General features: G+C 46.3%; 1 protein-coding gene across 1 annotated transcript in view; it reads right to left on the reverse strand.

Annotated features, from left to right (window-relative positions):
* TIE1 (tyrosine kinase with immunoglobulin like and EGF like domains 1) overlaps positions 1-25,250 on the reverse strand; it is a 538,492-nt gene that overhangs the window by 26,873 nt on the left and 486,369 nt on the right. Inside the window, exon 20 of the mRNA XM_069642443.1 lies at positions 13,724-13,764. Within this exon, the coding sequence (XP_069498544.1) occupies positions 13,724-13,764 (41 nt within the window). The remainder of the gene's footprint in view (positions 1-13,723; positions 13,765-25,250) is intronic.

Here is a 25,250-nt window from a genome sequence, read left to right on the forward strand (position 1 = left end):
GTGTGTTTTCTCGAGCGGCCGCTTTTATCTGGCCTTGGGTCGCCGCAGTTCTGTTTAGACAACAGTTGCCCGGCAACGGGGACACATATAAGCAGTCCGTTGTTGATGTTGTTGGACATCATTGCCGTCGGCCATTTTGAAGTGGCCTGGGGCTAGGGGTTTTCTCATGAGATAGTGTTAAGTACCATAGGATTTACCAAGGATGCAGCATCACTCTGTCCCTAGATTTTACAGTACAAATACAGGTTGGTATTCCAAAACATCAAGTCAATCATCGTATCTCATACACATGTATCCGCCCACTTTTTCCGTCAATGGTGCTGTGTTTGAAGGCGAACTACATGTTTTGGTGTTTCTAATTGAGATATAATTTCAGGACTGTGAGTCTAGATATGATTCTGGTACATGATCTGATTGTTTTATATTTATAAGGGCACCAACACCGGTTGACTGCGGAAAGTTGGTTCCACATGTGCAGGAGATACATTGTTGTCAGGCTGTGGTACAAGCAGTGCTTCTTGGCAAACACATTATATTCATCTCATTAAGGCCAAATTGTTCCACTGGTTTTCTTCTTTCAATCCAGTTTTTACTTTGTCAAGTCTAAAAATCCAAAGTTGTTCTCGTCTGAGAATTATTTGGCCAAAATCCCCACCTCTTCTTGGTGGAGTTAGTTTTTCAAGAATGGTCCACGTGAAATCATCCTGTGTGTGTCCTTTTTCAACAAAGTGATTCACAAGAGGGGCTGTTAGTTTTTTAGTACGAATGCAGGATTTGTGTTAAATCAGTCTTTTTTTCACTTCCCTTGTGGTCATGCCCACATATCGAAGGGTACATGGGCATGTAATAAGATAGACTACCCTTTTTGATTTGCAGTTGTTGAAGCTTCTTTGTTGCCATGGTGTATGCCATCCAATCTCAATGGACTTGCTGCTTGATGTTTGTGCACACATTGAGCATCCTCCACAGGGTGTATGTCCCATCAGCTTGTTTGCTCCCCAAATTGTGTTCTCTGCCTCGTGGTCACTTGGTTCTTTCATAGTATGCACCAGAAAATCTCGTAGGTTTCGGCGTCTTTTTATAGCGAAGGTTGGTAAGGCCAGGGAACTGGAGCCTGTGTTAAGGATGGGCCAAAGTTTTTTAATTTCCCTTTTGATGTTGTTGAACATGTGGGAATAACTCATTACTGCCATTATTTCTCCTTTCTTTTCATCTTTTTTGTGATGTTGGAGCGTGATTTCCCTAGGTATATTCTTTGCCCGTTTGCATGTGTCGTTAATGTTCTTTTTGGGTAACCTCTTCTCCTCAATTGTTTTTTGAGACCCCAGATTGTTCTTTGTAGTCTTCCAGTCTTGTGCATGTTCTGCGGTAACGGAGAAATTGGCCGAAGGGGAGATTGTCCCTCAGGGCTCTTGGTTGGTAACTGTTATATTGCAACAATTTATTTCTATCAGTGTCTTTTTTGTAGACCCGTTCCAGCAGTTCATCCCCTTGGTTGGTGATATGGAGGTCTAGAAAGTGTGTATCTGTCCTGTTGGCCTCAATGGTGAATTTTAAATGGCCATTACAGTTGTTCAGCCACTGATGGAATGCTGTTAATTCCTCTTTTGTCCCTTGGTATATCATGAAGACATCGTCGATATATCTTTTCCATATCTTTATTTTATCCCGAAAGGGATTTGTATTTGCATACACGAATTCCTTTTCAAAATGTTCGACATAGAGATTCGCTAGACTGGGCACAAAGATTGCGCCCATTGCTGTTCCAGAGATCTGTTGGTAGAATGTATTTTCAACAATGAAAAAGTTTCTGATTAGTGCTATTTCGGCAAGTTCAGTGATGAAACCTGCATGTCCAAGTGTTATACTTTGGTCATTGTTCAGGGTTCTTCTTACCATTTTGACTGTCTCCCACTGGGGGATACTGGTATACAATGCCTCGATATCCATTGTTACTAACCATTGGTTAGTTCTGTCGAAGGAAAGTGCAGTGAGCAGATTTAATATTGCTGTGGAGTCTTTCACGTAAGATGTCATCTTTGGAATCCTATCGCGTAGAAATCTATCTACATATTGGGAAAGGGGCTCCAAAATTGAATTGATGCCTGATACTATGGGTCTTCCAGGTATAGGTGTTATCCCTTTGTGCACCTTTGGTAATGCGTAAAATGCTGGTAACCTTGGGTGTGTCGGTGTGAAGAAAGAGGCTTCTTTTTCATTAATGTATTCCTCATTAAGTGCCTCTTCCACTATTGGTGCAATGAGTCTTCTTAAGGATGGAGTGGGGTCACAGGGGAGAACCCTGTAGCTGGTCGGATCATGCACCAAGGTATTAACCATCTGCTGGTAATCATGTAGATCCATAAGGACCGTGGCTCCTCCCTTGTCAGCCGGCTTGATTATTATCGTGTCATCATTAGCCAGAGTTTTTAGAGCCTCTGCCTCCGCTTTACTGTAGTTGTTGTGAGTAAATTTGTCTTCTTTTTCCATTGTTTCTACTTTTTTTAGGAGCGCTTGTTCGAAGGTGTTGCACTCAGGGGTATTACTCTCGCTGGGCGGGAAGAATTGTGAGGCTGGTCGGAGATCCGTGAATTTCCCCGTTTCTGTTTCTGTGATGTCTTGAAAAAACTGTTTTAGTCTTATTTTTCTGATCAATTGCGTGATTTCAATTCGTGTTTGAAATGGGTCATACCGAGCAGTTGGCACAAATGAAAGTCCTTTTTCCAAGATGTTTCCTTCTGCTTCCGTGAGTGCGTGTGATGACAGATTCATGACTAAAGAAAGTTTGGTTGTTGGAATCCTTTTCTGCGGCTGCGGGTTGACATTGGGGAGAAAGCTTGCCAACGTGGTCTCCCTTGTTGGTTCCCTTGTTGACCTAAAAAACAGACATTGTTGGCGCCTCGCCCCTGGTTGTTCCGGGGTTGTCCTCCTGTGGTTGACTGTTGTTGTTGTGCCCTTAGGTCATCATCTGAGCTCATACTGGAGTTGTTGGATGAGCCTGATCTATTGCCTCTGTATTGTCTACCACCCTGTTGTTGGCTTTGTAGAAAGGCGTTTTTTCTTGCTAGTTTTGCCTCTTCGGTGTAGAAGTTCTCCATGGCGTATGGGTAGATTTTCTCATGTGAGAAGGCTGATAGATCTTTTTTCAGTTTATTGATATTCCTGGTGAGATTTAATTCGTGAAATTCCTTCAAGGATGTCTCTAGCGCTGTTAGTTTCGTGTTGTAGATCTTTAATGCGATATTGGCTTTGCTGGTGTCTAATTTAGTTTGAATGTCCTTCATTAGTTTTTCTGAGACCGTTTTTGCTGTGTTAATAATGAGGATCAGCCAATCTCTTGTGCACTTGTTAGCTATAAATGACCAGTCTTTCCTAGACTGTAGGTCATCTAGGAAGATTCTTGGTTCTATGTGTATGATGAGTCCGCTAGGGGCTGCGTGGGCTCTTAGGTATTCTACCATTAGCGCTCCATGTAATTCTGTCCGTATTAGTTTTTTTCTTAGGGCTTCGATTTCATTCCATTCGTCATTATTTTTCAGAGCTTGTATTGTTGCATTTGTTCCAAGTAGCGAAGGGTTCGCTAGGATGCCTTCCACAAGGTCTTCTGCAAACGCTAAGTAATTGTTTTCTGCAATTTCTCATAGTGTGGTGGTTTTTGTAGAACGTGTCCTTTTTGCCAAAATTCCTGCCAAAATTTCCAGACTGTTTCTTCTTGATGTCAGTCTTTTTTGGACCAGAGTGGTACTCCAGACCAGTTAGTATTTTATACTTCCCAGCAGTCAGATGGCTGCGCAAAGATATACTGGGAATCATATCTAGACGCACGGTCCTGAAATTATATCTCAACTAGAAACACCAAAACATGTAGTTTGCCTTCTAACACAGTACCATTGACGAAAAAAGTGGGCGGATACAGGTGTAAGAGATACGATGATTGACTCTGTTTTGGAATACCAACCTGTATTTGTACTGTAAAATCTAGGGACAGAATGATGCTGCATCCTTGGTAAATCCAACGGTACTTAACACTATCTCATGAGAAAACCCCTAGCACCAGGCCACTTCAAAATGGCCAACGGCAATGATGTCCAACAACATCAACAACGGACTGCTTATATGTGTCCCCGTTGCCGGGCAACTGTTGTCGAAACAGAACTGCGGCGCCCCGAGCCCAGATACAAGCGGCCGCTCGTGAAAACACATGGTGAGTGCCGCCCATGCGATTTCTCACGCGTCAACTCAAAGAGACGCTCCCAATGCATACGGCCCGCGCACGAATGCAAGCAATGGGTTGCCATGGCTCCCATGTTTGAAATCGGTGCAGCTCCCCAAGGGAGCGCTAGCACTAAGACGATTTAGGCCATCCCAAAAGGGCACGTAGCTCCCTAAGTGACAATAAGCACCCTCGATCGTGTGCTTCGGTCTGCCATCTTGACGGCCGCGTACACGATCGGGATCTACACAGGGTGCCCATTAACTTGAAAGAGACGCTCCAAATGCATACGGCCCGCGCACGAATGCTAGCAATGGGTTGCGTTGGCTCCCATGTTTGAAATCGGTGCAGCTCCCCAAGTGAGCGTGAGCACACGATTCATGCCATCCCTTAAAGATAACGCTAAAATCTAGAGCCCAATGAATTTACCCCTGTGGTATTGGTATTTTTAGAAAACAGACGGTAAGGGATCGCTGACATATGCCCCATGCTACCTTGCAGGACTCGAGAGACGTACCACCATAGCCAAAAAACCTGGCCAACAGCTTGCACACGCCAGAGTTTTTGGAAGGTAACCACCAACAATTAATGACAAAAAAGTGTCAAAAAAAGAGTCCAAAATAGCCAGAATGATCAGACTGTTCAGAAAATCCTAAGGTCTATTAATTTGTTCTAAATAATTTAAGCACTCTTTTATTTAGATGATGAAAAAGAAATTATAATGACCTCAAGACCCAAAACCCACTCTGGTTTTTGTTTCTCTTAGGTGAATGGGCCAACGGACCGCGTGCCCCTCACCTGCCCTTGATCTCCTTGAGACATAAGAAAATTATGGTCCTGAAGAAGATGATAAATAGCCATCATCGAAACCGGTCGACCACCTTTTAACCAAGGATATCCCAGAAACCAACCAGGGATACCCCGTGAACTAGACCATAAAAACACTGTACTATGGATGAAGTTCCTTGTTTTTAACCACTTTTTAAGAACAATCTGTTTGTTTCCTGAACCATCAACGAGTGATTTGTAACTCGGGGACCACACACTTCCTATGAAGGTCATTAAGAGAAGATAAAACAGTTTGTCTTTGAAATGTGGTCCCAAGTTCCTCTGAAACAAAACAGTTACCCTAGAAATGGGCAGGAGCCCCATACACCCCATGCCTAAGGACAGAAGCCCCCATATAATATGAGTAACTTTCTGTGAATATTGTTCTTTGAGGTCATCCACTAATCGGCACTAGTGCAAGAATCAACCTCCACACTGAACTAAGGTGGACCAAACACCACTTAACCACTACCAACTAAAAACAAACGAGCATACCGTGCCCGGTTTGACCGAACTGAAGCTACCAACCATCAACGCTCCTTTGCACAGTTCCCTCTCAATCCCACTAACTAAGCCCTTCCAACCCTCCTTCCTTTTCAGGTCCCCCTGGGCCCCTGGAGACCATGAAACTGGCAGCGGTGCGTGGTATAAATCACAATACCATGAAATAAAATATTTGTAGATACTCTATTTGAGCATCTCCTACCTTCAAGTTTAATATAAATGTCATGAACGTTGAGGCGGTACGCCATGTTCATTATAATGAAGCTTTTTAACGAGTAACTGTTTTACTGTAAAGCTTGGATCAGTTTGAGGAATGTGTATGAATGTTTTTGTAGGATTTCATCATTTCATTTGTTGTTCATAATATTTCTCATACTGTTAACCCTTTCACTACAACTTTAGCCTAGATGCCCCTAGGTTATGAGCGCTTCTTATAAATGTACAAAATAAAACTAAAATAAAAAATAAATTCAGCTGTATTAAAATATTTACAAATACATATGTCCTTGTATCCTTGTGTGCTCTTTGTATAATGTAGACACTGTGCGATAGACTCGTCTGTGTTTTCGAAAACAAAATAAAACCATGGAGGCCTATGGACTCCAGAATTGGGGCGTAATATGGCCCTACTACCACTTGTAATCCAGTGGTAAACCCAGAGGAGCAAGTGGCAATAATGTAACCGATGTTGCGGGTAATTTGGTGGAATTTCCACTGAATCACTGCCAGACTAGGAATGAGCCAATGTTTTATTTTGGCAGTCTTATATTTGATCTGACATTGCATCACTGGGAAGCACTTTCATCATCATCAATATCACTGTCATCAATATCACCATCATCATCAATAGCACTGTCATCATCATCATCAAAATCACCATCATCATCAATATCACTATCATCATCATCAATATCACTGTCATCATCATCATCAATATCACTGTCATCATCATCAGGCTCTTTATCAGTGGATGTGGGTGGTGGTGAAGGAGACCAGGAACATCCCATATTATGCCCAGGTTGTGGACAGCACATCAGTAGATATAGCCTGCAACTCCTTTCTTCTACTGCTTAAGACAGTGGGCTGCACCTCCCATGCATGTCTCCCTCTCTCTTTGGCACTTTTAGGTGCAGTGGGCCTGTTCTCAATGTAGTTACTTCTCTTATCTTATCACTTATCTTCTGATATTGATGATGATGACGGTGATATTGATGATGATTATGATGATGATGATTATGATGATGCAGTGGTATTAATGATGGCAGTGATATTGATGATGATGATGGTGATATTGATGATGATGATGATGATGACATTGATATTGATGATGATGATGATGATGACAGTGGTATTGATGATGGCAGTGATATTAATGATGATGACAGTGACATTGATGATGATGATGACAGTGGTATTGATGATGGCAGTGACATTGATGATGATGACAGTGGTATTGATGATGGCAGTGACATTGATGATGATGATGACATTGATGACATTGATATTGATGATGATGATGATTATGATGATGATTATGATGACGACAGTGGTATTGATGATGACGGTGATATTGATGATGATGATGGTGATATTGATGATGATGATGATGATGATGATGATGATGATGATGATGATGATGATGATTATGATTATGATGATGATGATGGCAGTGGTATTGATGATGGCAGTGATATTGATGATGATGATGGTGATATTGATGATGATGATGACATTGATATTGATGATGATGATGATGATGACAGTGACATTGATGATGATTATGATCAGGATGATGACCAATATTAAGTATGTGATGCATTTAAGCCCAGGTCGCAGCACAGGACTTTAGAAACCACGGACACAAAGGAAAAGCAGGAGAATGATAGGGCCACAGTTTTATAAATGGGGGCACGCGGGCAAAGGTATTTTTCCACATTTCTACATGGACTTTCATAGGCAGCATGTCAGATCTAAAGGTGATAAATGTAATTGTTTGGCAGCCAAAACACCAACTCTGCCACTAGCACCTTTACAGTCAGTACAGCTTAAGAGGACATGTCTCCTTAGTCCAGCACACGTCCAAATGGTATATGTTCTTCATACTGCATGGAAAAGAACAACATTTTACCACCCTCACCCTGTATGATAATAGCCTGCCAGGGAATTCTGGGACTGAGTTGCAGACCACATCTCTGCAGAGCCATGTGACGCGACACCATGCACTGGACAGCGATGACCACAGGAAAAATACACTGAAGTGCTCTCACTATTAGCCAGTCGTAATACCAACCTCAGTCTATATTGTCACCTGGAAACTGTTGCTTCTGTTGTGCCAATGCTATAGTGACCTACTTCAGGGGTGGAGGCTGACTATTTCCAGAAGCTGGTACGGCTTGTGAACCCACTGATCTTTTCTTGAATCCTGTTCCTGCTATTTTACAACCACAATAATGAGCACAAGTTGCTGTGGCCCATGTCCACGTTGCGTGGCAGTAACTATTTAGTGAGGTTTTCCAAAATTTCAAATAGTTAAACCATTGCTTCGGAAAACCCACTATTATCCCTTGGCCTCAGGAAGGATTGCTCATTTGTAGAATTGGCAAGTATGACGTTATTTATTTATTTATTGTTGACTTGCAAGGCACCTGCTGAAACACAAGCAATCTGAAGGGCCCCATATGAAGGAGGTAGTAAAAAAAAACAAGATGCTGAAGGGGGAAAGGGTCGGCCTGACCATAAAGAGCTTCCCTGCTGTCGGGGTCGGGTTGGGGGAGAGCAAGGGCCAAGTGTTGGTAGGAGCTGCGAAACATGATGCTTATGTGCGAAGTGCATTCTAGCTCAGGATGCTCAAGAACACAAGGCGAGGCTCCTGCAGGGATAGGCTCCTGCAGGGATAGGCTCCTGCAGGGATAGGCTCATGGCCCTACGCCAGGGAGGGACAGTGTCATCTCAGTCAAGAATAGGTTTCAAGAGCAGAGGTTCTAGTTGCCTCTGGAATCTGAAGTGCTTTGACTTACTTTAGAGGGAACTGGGTAGATAGCTCCAAAGTGTATTAATAGCTTCTTCCAAAGTCCTGCCACCAGGCCTCTTTTTCCTGACACTGGTCATCATGAGTGTCAGAGTGCTTGAACTCTGAGTAGCGAAGTTGAGGAGTGTATTTTATTTTTCAGTTTGAGGTAAGTGGGACTGCAATCCCAGAATGACTGTGAATGCAGTACAGGGGTTCAAAGAGGAACCTTGATTCTACAGGAAGCCTGGGGAGAGATTCTAGATTAAGGGTCATGGGATCTCTGGATTTGATTCTGAGCAAATGCTGAGCTGCTTTATTGTGCATTAGCTGAATGCTCAGGTTTCATTTGCTGTGGCTCATGTTCAGGGTTTGTGGAATGAACTTCTTAACTGGTGACCAAGAGCAGAGGAGCGATGGAGCAGCCGCAAGAATACCCTCAGCCTTGGAAGCACTCAGGCATAGACGGTTCTCGATCATCCAATCCCGGATAAGCCATACATAGGAGGAGTTGCGGTTTGGAATTTAGAAGTAACATGAGCTATATGTCACTGGCACAGGTGTAAAATGACACGAGAAAAGGGGGATACAGTCAGGTGATGGTTTCATGTAGTCTTTAAACAGCTAGGAGGACAGTACTGAATGAAAAGTCATTCTGCAATTGCTGACAGACGAAAGAGGCATAGATTTCACACTGGATGATTCCCTGTTGCCAGGAAACAAGGAGATCCATGTTGAGGCACATGCTGCTATACCCAGTTGTTTGAGTAGTGTAGAGCGACTCATGCTGTATGCAGCTGCAGACTGATCTAGTGGATTAAGAATAGCAGAGACATTTGTTGTATGGGAAATGTAGGCACTCATCCATCTTGTTCACATAGTCTTGCTAGCCTATATATTGTGTAATATCACTCCATATCCTCTTCAATTCTTACACGACTACTTTCTACTGTCTTGAGCCCTGGTAATATTGGCATTGAATGCAGTTGTGGCTTGAATAACTTTCACCGCCATGTCGAATACAGATTCTCTTTTCTTCCATCAATGACAGAATACGGAATAACACAAGGGGCACAGTCCAAGCTGGCAGATTTTTTTGCATTCTGCCGGTGAAAACTGCAAATATGTACAGTGCGACTGGTGTCATATAATTCATTGGCTTTCCGCACGTTTGCAAATCGCATCCATAAGCTATCCTGGGCAAACAAGGGTCCTCTCATTTGATACTGGTCTGCATTAGCTCCATTTCCTTCATTGAACTCCTTCCTCAACATTTTTGCTCCTCTTTTGGGGAGCTACAACCAAAATTATTGTGGACTATCCTCCCAGCTCTAAACCTAAAGGCATTAACCCCACCTGCCCTTTTCCTATCCTCTCGGCTATTGACTAGTCAGTCAACTAGAAAGAGGGTAGGTTGGTGTTGGATCATTCGCCGCTCCATGGCGTCCTGCACTGGCGCGGGTTCAAGTCCAGACGATTGATGGTCACCTTTCAATATATGCAGTGCTTTCCAGTACCAACTATCAATGGTGCCTCCATGTCTGCTCAAATAGAGGCAACCCCGCAGGGATCAACGAAACATCACACTGGGGTGGTGGGTATGGTGCCAGTGGTGCTAGTGAAGGAAACATGGCATGAGGGGCGGTGTTGCCACTGTGCCAGCATGCAAAGAGTGCAGAGCTGCTTAGGCAAGATCAGAGGGTGGGGGAGGCTTGGCTTGCTTTGTCTCCTTGCAACTCCCTGACAGTCCCTCATTGCAGGCCCCACTGCTAAAGGGTGCTATTGAAAAAAGCCACCGGAAGTTGACCAGTCCTCCGTTACATGTGCTTTTGCATTGCTACGGTCAACAAGAAGCAACCTTTCTTGGGTCTACACTGCTTCAGTGTTGACTAGCATAGTACATCCTGCATGCTCACAATATTTCCCTACAGCAGCATAACATGGACCCAGGCCTATAACAAGGTGGGCGATGTCGTGCCAGGAGGTTTCCTATCCCAAATTAAACTTATCAAGTGACACCTGCACCTGCATTGAACCCTCTGCATGGGCAGGGACAGAGATAGAGGCCTCAGTCTCTTACTCCTCTTGAGAACTCTCCCTCTTACCCACTTCTGAAATACTCCTATCACTTTTTAGTATCCTCCAGAAACATGGTCTACAACCTCTCCATGTCTGTTTCTTGGCAGCCATCCCTCTGCTACATTCTTCCCCTGTGCTACCATCATCTCCTCTCGGACTCCAAAGTTGATTATGGGGTTGTCCACCAACATTTAGTGAATATGCAGGAACTAGAAAGTCCATCTTCTGAACTAAACCAACTATTCCTACCCAGCCCTTCCCAGAAACAACCAGCACCCCTGGCACAAGGACTCCGGCTTCCCCTACCTCGCCTCCTCCGACTCCTCCTGTGGCAAACCCTGTGTTGTCAGCCTTGACGTCTTCACCCCTTCCAAAACCTATGACAGTGGCAAACACTCCCTTGCAAGCCGGCCTCCTCTCCCGGGCCGTCCCCCAATACTCTTCCATGTCAGATACCCCCTGCCGAGGGTCGCTGGCACCTACCACCACAACCAAAACAAACACACATTTCCTCCAAGATCTGGCCAATAAGATCCGTGTCATCTGAGAACTGGACCCCCTCCTTTTCCTCCTACACCTCTCCCTCCAACCACAAGACCCTCACCTTCTTGAACATGCCAATTCCTTTCTAAGAAAGTTCTAACACTAGACAAACACAACTAAGACAAGAGACTGACAAAGAGGAACAGCTGGATTTACATGTGGTTCTCAGCTCCTCAAAGGCAGGTAACTAAAGCGTGGGAGGGATTCTCTGGTTCTACACAACTGGGGAGCTGTTTTAGCTTCCATAAAAATAGAGTAATGGAAAAGGGATTTCTTTGATTGTTTTTCATTTTCTGGAGCTAAAGAAAAGGTAAGGGTTACTAATGGAAGAATGAGCGGCAAGCCGTGCTAGAGAAACACACAAATGGGATAAGGATTGGAAAAAAGAAATTGATTTTATTTGTTTATTTTTGGGATGACACAAAGTGCAATAGGGATAGGGGAAAGGATAGGGGAAAGGACAGGGGAGAATGTTTTTGTTGTTATTTATGATAACAAGGAAAAGGGACACAAAAGGGTCCTAATAAACACACAAACAAATGGGACACAACGCAGTAAATGTAATGCACTGGCCAAAAAGATCTAGGAACTCCTCAAACATCCATGTGAACACCTCTAAATCATTAGCAATATGCTTTCCATGCCCGCCACTGCTGTTACGACAAATCAAAGTGATCTTATCTGTCACATGGCTGTCAAACCTCTCAAAGCACATTAACACTCTCTGGGAGATACCAGGGATGGGGTTAAGATTCATAATTGGGTCCTGTGGAAACAAGCCAATGCTTCCACTCCCTCAGAAGGGCCAGGGTTTCTAGAATCTTCTTGTGTACTGTTCACCTGGACCGTCTCAGTTATAGAGTTCCAGCAAAGGCAGGATCTCCCCCTGAGAGGATCCCTTTGAGCCTTGATCTCCCGGGCAGCGTCCCTCAGGGAGAGATCCACTTCAGGTCCTGGGAGATGTGGGGCTTTCTCACTCAGGATTACAGTGCAGATACTCAGCCCAGTCTTCGTGAAGCTGCCGTGGCCCGGGGAGAGTGAACGCTGAAGTGGGGACTGGCCCGCTCTCCAGCACGGGGCAACTAGAGCCGCAGGATCCCAATGTGCTCAGCTTGGCAGACGAGAAGTGATAAGCAGATGACCCCTGGGAGCAAAACCAGGAGACACGTATTGGGATTTCTGAGGAAGAGACACACATGGTCTTGAAAGCTAGGACACAGAAAGATGAAGTGAGCCTAGGAAAGCATCATCTCGGAAGGTCTTGGAAGAAAAGACCTTATTTTTTTTTGTATGTTTATTTATTTGTAGCTCGCGCCAGACCCGAAGGTATACAGTCATGTATACACCAATCATGACCATTTTCTCTCTCTTTCCAGCATGGACCTATCTTTTTGTGCAGAGGGACAGCTTCATTGATAGACAGCGGAGTGCAGGAAAAGACAGCTATTTACAGACAAGAGCCAGCAGCGAAGAGGAAGAGACAACTATCAACTAATACACAGCTAGTGCAGTAGCAGAAGAGGCTGCTCTCCACTAATACACAGCTAGCGCAGTAGCAGAAGAGACCACTATCCACTAATACACAGCCTGTGCAGTAGCGGAAGAGGCCGCTGTCCACTAATACACAGACCGTGCAGTAGTGGAAGAGACCTATGTACACTAATACACAACCAGTGCAGAAGCGGAAGAGATTGCCATCCACTAATACACAACCAGTGCAGAAGCGGAAGAGATTGCTATCCACTAATACACAGCCAGTGAAGAAGTGGAAGAGACTGCTATCTACTAATACACAGCCAGTGCATTAGCGGAAGAGACCGCTATCTACTAATACACAGCCTGTGCAGTAGCGGAAGAGGCCGCTATTCACTGATACACAGCCTGTGCAGTAGTGGAAGAGACCACTGTACACAAATACACAACCAGTGCAGAAGCGGAAGAGATTGCTATCCACTAATACACAACCAGTGCAGAAGCGGAAGAGATTGCTATCCACTAATACACAGCCAGTGAAGTAGCGGAAGACACCACTATCTACTAATACACAGCCAGTGCAGTAGCGGTAGAGACCACTATCTACTAATACACAACCAGTGCAGAAGTGGAAGAGACCACTATCTACTAATACACAACCAGTGCAGAAGCGGAAGAGACTGCCATCCACTAATACACAGCCCGTGTAGTAGTAGAAGAGACCACGATCCACTAATACATGAATAATTCAGCAGCAGAAGAGAATTCTATCCACGAATGTACAGCCAGTGCAGCAGCGGGAGAGACCGCTATCCACTACTACACAGCCAGTACAGTAAAGGAAGAGGCAGCTAACCATTAGTACACAGCCAGTGGAGTATTTAGATTGACAGAGGCATCTCATCTCAAAAACAGAAAGCACCGGAGGAGACATTAGAAACTTAAGGGGAGACACAGCCCTTCAAAGTGTTTGTCAGGGTTGCAGCTATTTCATTTTTCCTGTTTCCCACATAGTAGCCCAACTCTCAGCTGGTCTCCTGTGTAATATATATTAGAAGGATGGGAAGACTACTCACCCAGACTCACGATCTCCCACATGAGGACACCAAAGGACCACCTGCAACAAAAGACAAAGATCATACTTCAAAAATCAAGTCTTGCCAAAGCCAACCGGCACTCCTCCTACTCCCTGCTCTTACCACCCCTTCCCCCACAGCACATCCTCCTCAGCTTCAATGATGGACTTTCCCCTTGCACCCCACTCCACTACAGTGCCGGGGCATGATAGGAGAGGGTAGCCTTGTTGCGTTCTCCTGACTCTATCCAGCTACCTTTCCCACTGCCATTGAAAGCGCGAGTGGGCAGAGAGACAAGGTCTGAGTAGAGCAGCAATGATGCAACTTGGTTTTCTGATCCTTCACTTGCTCCTTCCTCTGCCAATGGCAGTGGGTGATAGCAGGCTGGCCCAAAAGGTGGCCTCTCTTTCTCCCAATACCCATGTCCTCTTAGGTCATGGGTAGTGTGAGCAAACACTTCCCGGCATAAGTGGGTGCAATGTAAAAAGCTTGCAGTCGTCTTCCATTTCCAGGACATCATAGAAAGTGTCAACAGACTACAATGGTGGCCCATTACCATGCTGGGGAAGTGCACACAAAATTTCACGGTACGCGCTATTTCCTGCACCTCAGAACCCATATCTCTGAATAGCAATGCACTTGTCTTTCTCTGGGTGCTGCCTTCAGTACCAGCCAAAGGGGTAAAAACCACAAAGCATAATTATAAAGTGGGTAGTACATGGAGCTTTCAACAAATTCCTCAACTTTGTGATGGACAGGTTCATAGGGCAATGCCCAGAAAGCCTTGCACACAGCTGAGAAGGGTGAAGTCCCTGGCAGTGCTGGCCTTTTCATGACACACTTCTGTCACACATTACATAACTTACCTATCATTTGAACATTTCGAAATCCTTGGAAGTCACAATATACCTGGAGCACTCCTATTGCATTGTAAAGGGATGCATTTCACATATGTGGTTTCAAAACTATTGGCTCTGACACATTCTCATTTCAGGCATAATTGGAAATGTACAGAACATTCTTTGAACCTTTCAGATTGCATGTTAGGGTTAACCTGTTTGCACTGCAACCCATCAAAGCAATATGAGTTGAATTGTTTGTTTTCTTAAGTGCCTATAGGACAGAAAGAGGAGAACCATGCAAAGGCCCTCATTTTAACTTGTCCTATTTACAAACGAATGCCCGCTTTCCTTTCTGCCACAATGAGCTGGCATCCACATTGTATCCTGTTATTCTCTCATATAAGGAAAATACAGAATGGGGAGTGCTGCGATTCAAAGGAACACAATGGCTAATTGTTAAATTATTTTGACAAAGCTTTAAACACACTGGAGTAGAAATGCTAGCACAGCTTGGAATCATTTTAAAACACGTCCACTAAACTCGAAACTAGTAAAGCCACCATGTTGGAATGTGATGTCATGCAAAGAGAAAAGGCAATCTCATGCACTAGCAGTTAAAGGAAGTGGATGCTGACGGGTTGTAATTGTGAAAAGGGTTTGTACATGTCTGCATGCTTGTCCGTTTTATCATTGACTCAGGTGTTTCAAATCTAGTTGTCACTGCATTTACCATTGAGTCCCAAATTTTGGCGTTTCTCCATTCATCCAAGTATCCAAAATGTGAGCGTTTTATCACTGATTGCTGCGTTTCAAAGCTTCAAAGCTAGGTGTTACTGCATTTACCTACTAACTTACCCCCTCCCCCATTTTACCCTCCTGCATTACAGATCCGACAGAGTGCCAAGGGACAACGCAGGTGGTGACAGTGCACGGTATAAGCACATTTAACGTAACATTACCTCCAAAGATGTTTATGTAATAAAAAGACAGATGTCCATGTTAATGTCAATCCAAACTGAACCAGCTAGAATGCTTTACTGGGAGGCGCGGACACAGCTGAACAGGAGATGCTTGGAATTCTGCTCTTTGCCTGCATTGCTTGCGTCCGGCCCACGCGCATGTCTCACCCTCTCTCCATTCACTTGATTGCCTCTCTTTTCCCGTCCAACAACCATTCTGATTTTGTGGGCACTCTCTTCATATTTACCCCTGGTCTTGCTCCTTGTTATTACTCCTCGTGGATCCGACTCTGTGGTGCAGTTATTACACTTTGGTCTTCCTCTCTGATTCTTTTGATGGTTCCTCTTCCCCATTTTGCCCAATCTTCTTTTCCCCCTTTTTGCTGAACAAGAGCAGAATAGTTCTCCTTTCTTCTTCATTTTACTTCTACTATTTCATTATTTCCTTTTGAAGTTCTCCTTATTGTTGATAGGAATTGAAACACAGAAACGGAGCAACACAAGTGCCAGCCCTGGTCCGCGCGTTAGAAACCTCTGGGTATTAAGCGCGTTATAAATCATCTATTATAGCATATCATATCATGTTGATAATTATGCATGGTAGTTTATTTGTGTACCACTTTATTAAATTAGAGTGCTTTGGTCGGACAGAGGCTTTCATAATTCTCGTAAAACCAGATGGGCCCGATTGTAGATGCTACCAGTCAAACTTTAGACCGCACACCTCCCAAAACAAGGCTGTGTTCTCCGCGTTATAGACGAGCAATGGCTTCAGTTTTGACTCTTGTGCGTCCTCAGCTGATCAGAAATCTAATATTCTCAGCTACGACAGTTGCTGAGCTTGCAGTTGCAATGATATCAACTTTTAGGAGTATAAGGGCACATTTGAAAGCAGGGATAGTGGCAATATTTTTGATGTCAGAGAGGATCAGACACATGAGTGATTAGGGGGGCAGGGAAGACAGGTTGGGCACTCGAACGCAGAGACCAAGGTGGGGAGTAATGGGCAATGCATATGGGGGAGTCCGCAAATGGCTCTAAAGATTAGGAGGAGAATGTAAAACGTGACTGGTGGTATATGGAGAGCTATCCAGCTTGGAGTCGGTGGGCAGATGTGGAAGAGGACAAGGGGAGGATGTGAGATGCAAAGTTGAGATTTGTGTCAACAGGGGCAAAGGTCAGGAGAGATTCTCAGAGGAAGGATGGCAAAGTAGTTCACTGAGTGCCAGGGGAAACTCAGATTTTGGTGCAGCGGTGGGAAAGGGAGGGAATGATTTTGCAGATGTACAGAAAGTTTAACCTAACTGCGGTCACAGTGGATGCTAAAAATGTGTGTAGTTTTAAGTCACTGTAACTGAAAACCCCACACTGCGAGCTCTGTGGTGTCATGAGAGAGGGTGACTGGGAAAGGAGAGGTGGTACGATAGGATGGGTGTATTAAGATCTGCTGGGATATGAAAGGGATCTGCCTGGGGCCGCCTAACCCTCCACCAATGGGCAGATTTAGGTTAGAATGGCATTATCTCGAAAAGTAGGAACAGTCGGGCCATGGAAGTCTGATAATAAGGCATCACTACTGAAAAGTAGGAAGAGTCGGGGCACGGAAGCATCTCAAGAGATCAGTAGGCTCTGGGCTAGGCAGCTGTGGGCTCTCCGCACCCCGGCTCGACTACAATGGCTTAGCAGCCCCCCTGGCACCAACAAGTTTGGCCATGCCCCCCCCCAGTGCTCCAAATCCAATAGCCCACAACTCCAATCCTAAGACTTGACTTCACTATAATCGTATGCCATGACCAGGCAAGCTCTCTGCCACCCGACCAGACATGCCCCACACTCTAAGACCAGGAGATGTCTATCTGAACATATCAACCTGGAAACTAGAGCTCAACAGCACCCATAACTGGGCTTAATCACATCTTCCCATAGGGAAGCATAGAACTATCATTCCAGGAGATGCCAACCACTGTCATACAAACCTATCCAAAGACCCCTGCATACCACGCCATCCCCAGAACGTAATAGCCCCTCAGACAGCTAAATGTGACTGGACCCGCTCCAGTCAAACCTTACCCATCTGGGAACCAACACGCAAATCTACCATCGCAGGCCCCCCTGTCAGCAAATAACGTTAGGCCCTGTTTCCTGTTAACCCTGTGTCAAGCTCTACCCATCTGGGAATCAACACACAGAGCCCCTACTTCAGAGCCTCATAGCACATATGTTTCTAACATTATGGTTGTATCATATAATGTCACCTATCGGCTACACAAGGCGGTATATGCTGAAGTCAGGCAACCCTGGCCTACCCAGGAATGAGGCTAAGAACTCCCACACTCGAGGCGCTATAGCAACTATGCTTGGTTGCACTCTCCTGAGAATCATGCAGTAACTACAAACGTGTCAGGAATTTACCCAGCGTTCGCCATAAACTATGACCAGGGATCCGGAAAATGGGCCCTCTGACACATACAACAGAGCTTCTGGAAAAAGGACTGTCCAACCGGGCAAACACAACATACTCTGTACCAGCCAAAGAATCTCTCTCGGAGATCCACTACCGTGAACCACAAAGACAGACACGGCCAACTCATCGGGTTCCGGAAAGTAACAGGAAGAGGGGCCTCCTACCAATAAGCACAGACACTCACTCCTACCAAGTATGCTCATTCACCAACAATAGAACGCAGCTACACCCCTCGATCAATTTCGGCCTAGCCGCACACTTACCTACACTACTCCATGAGCACCTCAACACTCTGTTAGAACACAGTTGTATCCCATGAAAAAAATGGGCGTAGCTGCACACATAATGTCTTACACAGGCCCCATGAAGGCCAGAATGCAGACTCAGAGGCCAACTAGCTTGCCACTGATCTCTCACAGCCACTGCACTTAGCATTAGAATGCGGCCACCACCATGCAAACCACATTTTCTACACATACCGAGTGCACCCAAGCACTATATGCTACCCTACTCTCTCCACTGACCTGGACTACAGTCTACAAGGGTGTTCAACCCATAGTGCTTTGAGACCATACCAGTTGTATATATGGCGCAATACAAATGTACAATAACATATCATATAAACGGCTTCTGTCTGAGAGGAGTCGAGTTTAAGACAATGAAGAGCCATCCAGGGGTGGAAAGTGAGAGTAAAGCTGGAGACAGAAGAAGAGAGGTTCAGGGTTAAGGAGGGAAAGGAGAAGAATGTTTGGGCATAGTTAACAAGAAAGGAGGAGACGGGTTTACCCAGTGAGAGAGTAGGGCGTAAAGAGGAGTGGTCTGAGGATACAACATTGAGGAGCTGCGGGGAATCGGAGAAAGGGGTGTTGCAGGAGGTGGGGACTGAGCGGATGGAAAGTGAGAAGGCGCTCAAGGCAAGTGCAGAGTCTTGGACGCTGAGGTTAGACAGAGCAACAAGGAGAAAGAGGTGGTCATTGAAATCCTGGGGAAGTATTGAGCTAGAACAAGACAGAGCTGTGCTCTGGCAAAAACTGTTGAGTAAGCTCTCTGCCCCTTCTGCTGCCTGTCTCGTGAACGCTGCGTTCAAGAAACTGCCACAAGTCTCTCTGTGTCGCAGTGGTTAGGGACAGAGAGCTTCCTCAACTTGGTGGGGGGGCAGGGTTACGGTGCTTGTTGGCTTGTTCTATATCCCCACTCAGCTGCACGCATAGACACAGTGTTCCCACGCATGCAGCTGAGCGTCACAGACTGCATCTGAAAGTCGTCCTTTGCTCAGCAGCCCAAGCTCAAACAACAAAACCCTCCAAAGCTGGATAGATGCCTCATGCTCTGCACGCATTTTGACTATTCTGACAGAGCAAAGTGTGCATTGCGTGCTCAGAAGGAGTGCACCTTTGAATTACTCATATTTATACATGTTGTTATTCTTTGTTGGCAAATTGCCGAAAATAATGTTATTTGATTGAATTACTAGCACAGGCATGTTTCATAAATTGAGGGTCATTCATATGTTCCCAAAATGCACTTTGTATGCAAAGCAGCCAACATCCTGTATTCAGGGCATGCACATCATTCAACATTTAGCTCTGCCCCCCACAATCCCACCAACACCACTCACAAGGTGTGGTTGGGGAGGGGGGTTCTCCCAGTACATTTCGTCCATTTCCAGCACTGGTGATATCAAAGGCTGCTGAGTGGAGTGTCAGTCAATCAGTGTCATTTCCCATCACAATGTGCAACACTCCCCTGTGTCATTTCCCACCACCACAGCAGAATAACAGAGATAGGCCCGTTTCTGATGTATGGCTATAGTTGCTGCCAGGAGCACAGCGAGTCTGGTTCATCTGTGTCAGCGAGAAGGCATTTGTGCAGTAAAAGGCATGGGAGCCGTGGGCCCACCCTGGTTCCCATGTCTTTACTGCATGTATCGTGATGGGGACGTGCACAGGGGCGTGCCTCGGTTGTGGTCGCCATTGCAAACATGGCCGCCATCTTTGTTGTGTTCATTCCAGTGGAGTGCGGCAGGCATGGGCAGGTCCACCGTGCACGAGGAGTTCCGGCACACCGTGTGGGAATCCCAGGCAGATATTTCCACCACGCGGAAAGGGGGTGGATGGAGGAATGGGGGGGCTTCTGTGTAAAGTCGCTTTGTCAGTTTGCCCTCTGCATGCATTAGTAGACATGCAAACGACCCCAAACATTTTAATTTGCACTACTCCCTGCTGCTCATTGATATTGATATTTTATTTATATCATATTGCGCTCACACACAAGTGTTTCAGAGCGCGACCAGGCAAAAGGGAGGGGAACATGGGAGAACAGAAAATAAAAATAATAACAGCGATCTTACTAGGCCCAGTGACATTAAGAACGTGCAAGTGCATAGGAAAGGGAAACAAAGGGGAAAGTGCATGTAGGGGCAGGGGGTATGGAAAGGGCGGAGCCGAGGAGAGAAAAACAGAATCAATATTAAACTAAATAAACAAATAAGTAAAGGTAGTGCAGCCAGCAAGTGGCAGGTGAAGGTTGGTCAGATAAGGTATATCTGTTAAGTGCAGAAGAAAAGTGGGAGGGGGACTATATGGCTACAGATGCAGAACTCTAGTGCAAAGGGTGGCCTGGAGGCAGTGCCAGAGGGTGGCAGGGTATGCCGAAAAGCAGAGGGTGGCCAGGTGCACGATGCCAAGAGAAGAAACAGATCAGCAGGGGATAAGAGGGTTAAAGGCAGGGGCAAAGAGGATGGTCTTCAGATGTTTCCGGAACGAGAGATCGTTTTCCTCAAGTTTCAGGATGGCTGGGAGGCTGTTCCAAAAGGAGGCACCGGCAGAAGACAGAGATCTACCCCCAACTTGTTTCTTTGCAAAACGACAAACCCTGAGGGAGTTAGAAGTAGAGGAGCAAAGGGCTCGAGAGGGGAGATATTTACGGAGGGATAGTTGAAGCTATTTTGGACCCATGTGATGCATCCCTAAAAATACCTGGCTCCTGGGTATTTTCTGGGGCCCTACACTGATGCTACTAGCATTTTAGCCCTCCGCCTCCTTCCACACTATATAACTTCACATCTCCAGGGCTACAAAGACATCTGCAACACTAGCTCCTAGCCCCCCTGAGCCCTACTCTCGTGCTGTAATCAGTTATCGCTCTGGAAGCGTCACTGCCAGGCAGGAGGTGCAGAGTCAGCAAGAGAGACTCAAGGGTGGGGAGGGGAGGGGGAGATCGGAAGAGACGGGAGATAATGGGGGAAGCTGGAAGCTAGGGGCGATGAGGAGATGGAGAAAAAAGAAACAGAGAAGAAGCATCAGAAGAGGAAGGCTGAGAAGGAGAGATCAAGAGGCAGGAGGCAGAGGGAAATAGTGTGAAGGAAGAGAGCGAAAGAGAGAGCAAGAAAGAGCGAGAAAGAGAGTGAGAGAGGGGAGAGAGTGAGAGAGAAAGAGCGAGAGAGTGAGAGTGAGAGCAAAACACAGCAAGAGAGAGTGAGAAAGAGACAGAGAGGGGGAGAGAGGGAGTGAGTTAGAGAGAAAGAGGGAGAGAGGGAGAGCAAGAGCGAAAAGGAGCAAGAGAGAGCGAGAAAGTGTGACAGGGGGGAGAGAGGGAAAGAGTGGGAGAGAAAGCGCGAGAGAGGGAGAGCGAGAGTGAAAGAGAGCAAGATAGAGTGAGAAAGAGACAGAGAGGGGGAGAGAGGGAGTGAGTTAGAGAGAAAGAGGGAGAGAGGGAGAGCAAGAGCGAAAAGGAGCAAGAGAGATCGAGAAAGTGTGACGGGGGGAGAGAGGGAAAGAGTGGGAGAGAAAACGCGAGAGAGGGAGAGCGAGAGTGAAAGAGAGCAAGATAGAGTGAGAAAGAGACAGAGAGGGGGAGAGAGGGAGTGAGTTAGAGAGAAAGAGGGAGAGAGGGAGAGCAAGAGCGAAAAGGAGCAAGAGAGAGCGAGAAAGTGTGACGGGGGGAGAGAGGGAAAGAGTGGGAGAGAAAACGCGAGAGAGGGAGAGCGAGAGTGAAAGAGAGCAAGATAGAGTGAGAAAGAGACAGAGAGGGGGAGAGAGGGAGTGGGTTAGAGAGAAAGAGAGAGAGAGGAAGGGAGAGAGAGTGAGAGGGAGAGAGGGAGAGCAAGAGCGAAAATGAGCAAGAGAGAGCAAGAAAGACAGAGGTGGAGAGAGTGAGAAAGAGCGAGAGACGGAGAGCGAGGGCGACAGAGAGCAAGAGAGAGCGTAAAAGAGTGAGAGTGGGAGAGTGGAGAGATTGAGAAAGAGCGTGAGAGGGAGGCCAAGAGAGCGAGAGCGAAAAATAGCAAAGAGAGTGAGAGAGAAAGAGGGAGAGAGGGGGAGAAAATGCGTAAAAGAGTAAGAACGAGAGAGGCAGGGCGAGAGAGTGAGAGAGAAAGAGGGAGAGAGGGAGAGCAAATGCGCAAAAGAGTAAGAACGAGAGAGGCAGGGCGGGAGAGTGAGAGAGAAAGAGGGAGAGAGTGAGAGCAAGAGAGCAAGAGCTAAAAAGAGCAAGAGAGACTCAGAAAGAGTGAGAGAGGGGGAGAGAGGGAGAGAGTGAGACAGAAAGAGCGAGAGAGGGATGGCCAAATGAGCAAGAGAGTAAGAAAGAGAGGTGGGAGAGAGAGCAAGAGGAGAGAAAGAGCGAGAGATGGAGAGCGAGAGAGAGGCATTTAAAGGCAGCTGGTGAGATAGAGGAGCAGCGACTGGGTGATTGATTGTGGTAGAGGAGAGGGCTGTGGTGAGGTGTGATGGTCAGAGAAATGCATGGTGGAGGACAGAAAGTGGAAAATAGTGATATAAGGAGAATAACAGTGAACGAGAGAGAAAGACACTGTACAAGAGAAGGAAAGAGAGGGAGAAGGAGGTATAGTGAGTCGGGGAGAGGCAAGGCAAGGGAGGGCCCCTAGGAGGCCATTTGAGGATGGCAGCCTGGAAATAAGAGACCTTACTCAGCAACGGGAGGTACAGCAGATCGATACGCTCTGGTTTCCAAATTATGGAAAGTGCAAAACACCCCAAAGGAAACATGTTTCATTGTGAGTGTAAGGCTCCACAATTAAAAAAACGAGTGGCTCCCTACTCAAGACACAGCGGACCTCTCACGCATGACCAGCGTGACACTGATCATGGCAGAGTCAGAGCATGTACTGTGTGGCCTCCAAGCCTCCAGTCTAGAAGCACAGCTCTCTGAGAGTACTGCATCCCTCATACAATTCCTGGACATGCCGCTGTGTGGAATTCAACCATCCGCACGGGGAGTGTGCGCTCACCTGGGCTTTTTTAAGTTTTGTACTGAAATTTAATGATGGGAGATCAACCTCAGAAAATGCGAGGGGCTAATCTGCACACATTTTCCTCTGTTCACCGCACAACAAATACATGGTCTATTGTGCTCCAGGGGGGGGGGGACACAGCCTATAGGCACAGTCCTCCCTGTCACATTAAGCTGGAATGTGACAGCCATGGGTACATCAAAGCATCTCAAAATGGGCGAAGGCCACACCTTCCTCCGGCCATGGCCAGCCTAATTAAAATACCAAAGGCTTCATGGATCAACCATGTTCTAAAGTAGTTCTGTGTGGGGGCCGCGCATACTGATGAGAGTTAATTGAATGAAGCAGGCGTGCAAAGGGGCTTGTTCACAGAACACAAGAGACAGGAAACACCAGCACCTCTTTGATATGCAATGTGTCAGCTTGAAGCTAGCTCCCACCCCTCTGTATGAAGGGCAGTGAATGGCCTGTCTAGGACAACAGTTTACAGTATGCAACCCCGGCAGCGAGACTCCTTTCAAAGGGAAGAAGTATGTGAATTGATAAAGACAGAAAGTCTGTGCTTGCCGCAAACTTCAAGGGAGACTTGTGCTTTGATCAGGAGTCCCAGAAAGCTCAATTAACCAGAGAGACTCTTTTACCCACAACAGCCAGTAAGATGGGTGGGACTTAGTAGTACATGTTGTCACCCCTTACCTTTCCTGTTGCAAAGCACTCTGGTTATGAACAAAGGCATAACAGAAGATTGTTGGTGGGGACCCAGGACTGGTTCCATAAGGTAGTCTTAGCCTGCACCAATCACTGGAGCCCATTTGGCTTTACAAGAGGGTTGAGCCTTCATTTGGCAGATCATCTGACGACTTTGATAGGAGTAAGAAATACTCACTTGGACCCTGGCTGAAGGTACAGACTGCCCTACAGCTTCCACCAGTGAAGGAAGGCCAGGAATTCCAAGAGTGAAGCAAGAGCCCTCCCGTAAACATCTTCCAGGGAACAGGGGTAGATACGGGAATCAGAGGACGAGCCCGACATTTCCAGAACCGGTACCCAGCCAGCACACAGTGTGCCCTGCAAGGTTCTGCCAGCAAGTTTCCTAGGTGCGAATTGCCAGAGAGTCTCTGAACAAAGGACAAGGCCGTTGCCTGCTAGCACTCTCCTCAGCTTTAGGCCGTTCGCCTTAAAGGACGACAGAAGCCTTGTGACGAAGCTAGGAGGAGTGCCAGGACAAGCATCGACCAGCGTCTGTTTTTTAAGGACATTTTCGAGGAAGTCGAACCCTTGAATCGCGACCAGCTGCACCACTGACTGTTGGCATGCTGCAGTCACTAAAGCTGCCCAAAACACCTCGATCAGCGGTCCTGATCCACCAACCAGCACAGACACAGAGATTCTTGAGCCTGGACCGCTGTGTAGGCCAGCCTGCAGCTGTCCGTCCAGCCTCGCATGCTGAACTGCCTGCCAGCTGATACCCGCAGCTGTCTCCCGCCTTGACCGCTGCCAAAATTCAAACCCCTGGGCCTGATTCACAAAGATCTGAACTAGTGCAAATAAGGAGAGGTCTGTGAGTGTAACGCTCACCTGACTCCCAAGGAGGCGCTGGCCTGGTTCGCGCTGCTGTGACCTCTTCTAAGGTGATGCGCAGGGTTCAGAAGACGGACTGGACCGGGCCCCCAAATCTGGCTTGTCTGGCTCGCAGAAGTATCCTTCTGTAGGCAAAAATAGAGGATTAACTGTCTGCGGGGTAATGCAATCAGTCTCCCACTTTCCCCTCTCAACCTCCTAGAAACCCTTCTGTGATTCCTCGTAGCGTCTCACCTTAGGGTCTGGAAGGACGAGCTCCCCATCCTGCTTCTGATGCAGGGGCGCGCTGGTATCCAGTTACTTCACTGGATTTTCGGATTGGTGAGAACCAAACTTGCTTGGCTTCCAGGTAAGTTTTTTGATAAGAGGTTCCCCTTGTGTCCATGCATTAATGTGCTAATGCTAGTGTCTTTTTCCCCATAGGAGC

Source organism: Ambystoma mexicanum, chromosome 1q, assembly GCF_040938575.1.
Source record: "Ambystoma mexicanum isolate Mex_15411 chromosome 1q, UKY_AmexF1_1, whole genome shotgun sequence".
NCBI lineage: Eukaryota > Metazoa > Chordata > Amphibia > Caudata > Ambystomatidae > Ambystoma > Ambystoma mexicanum.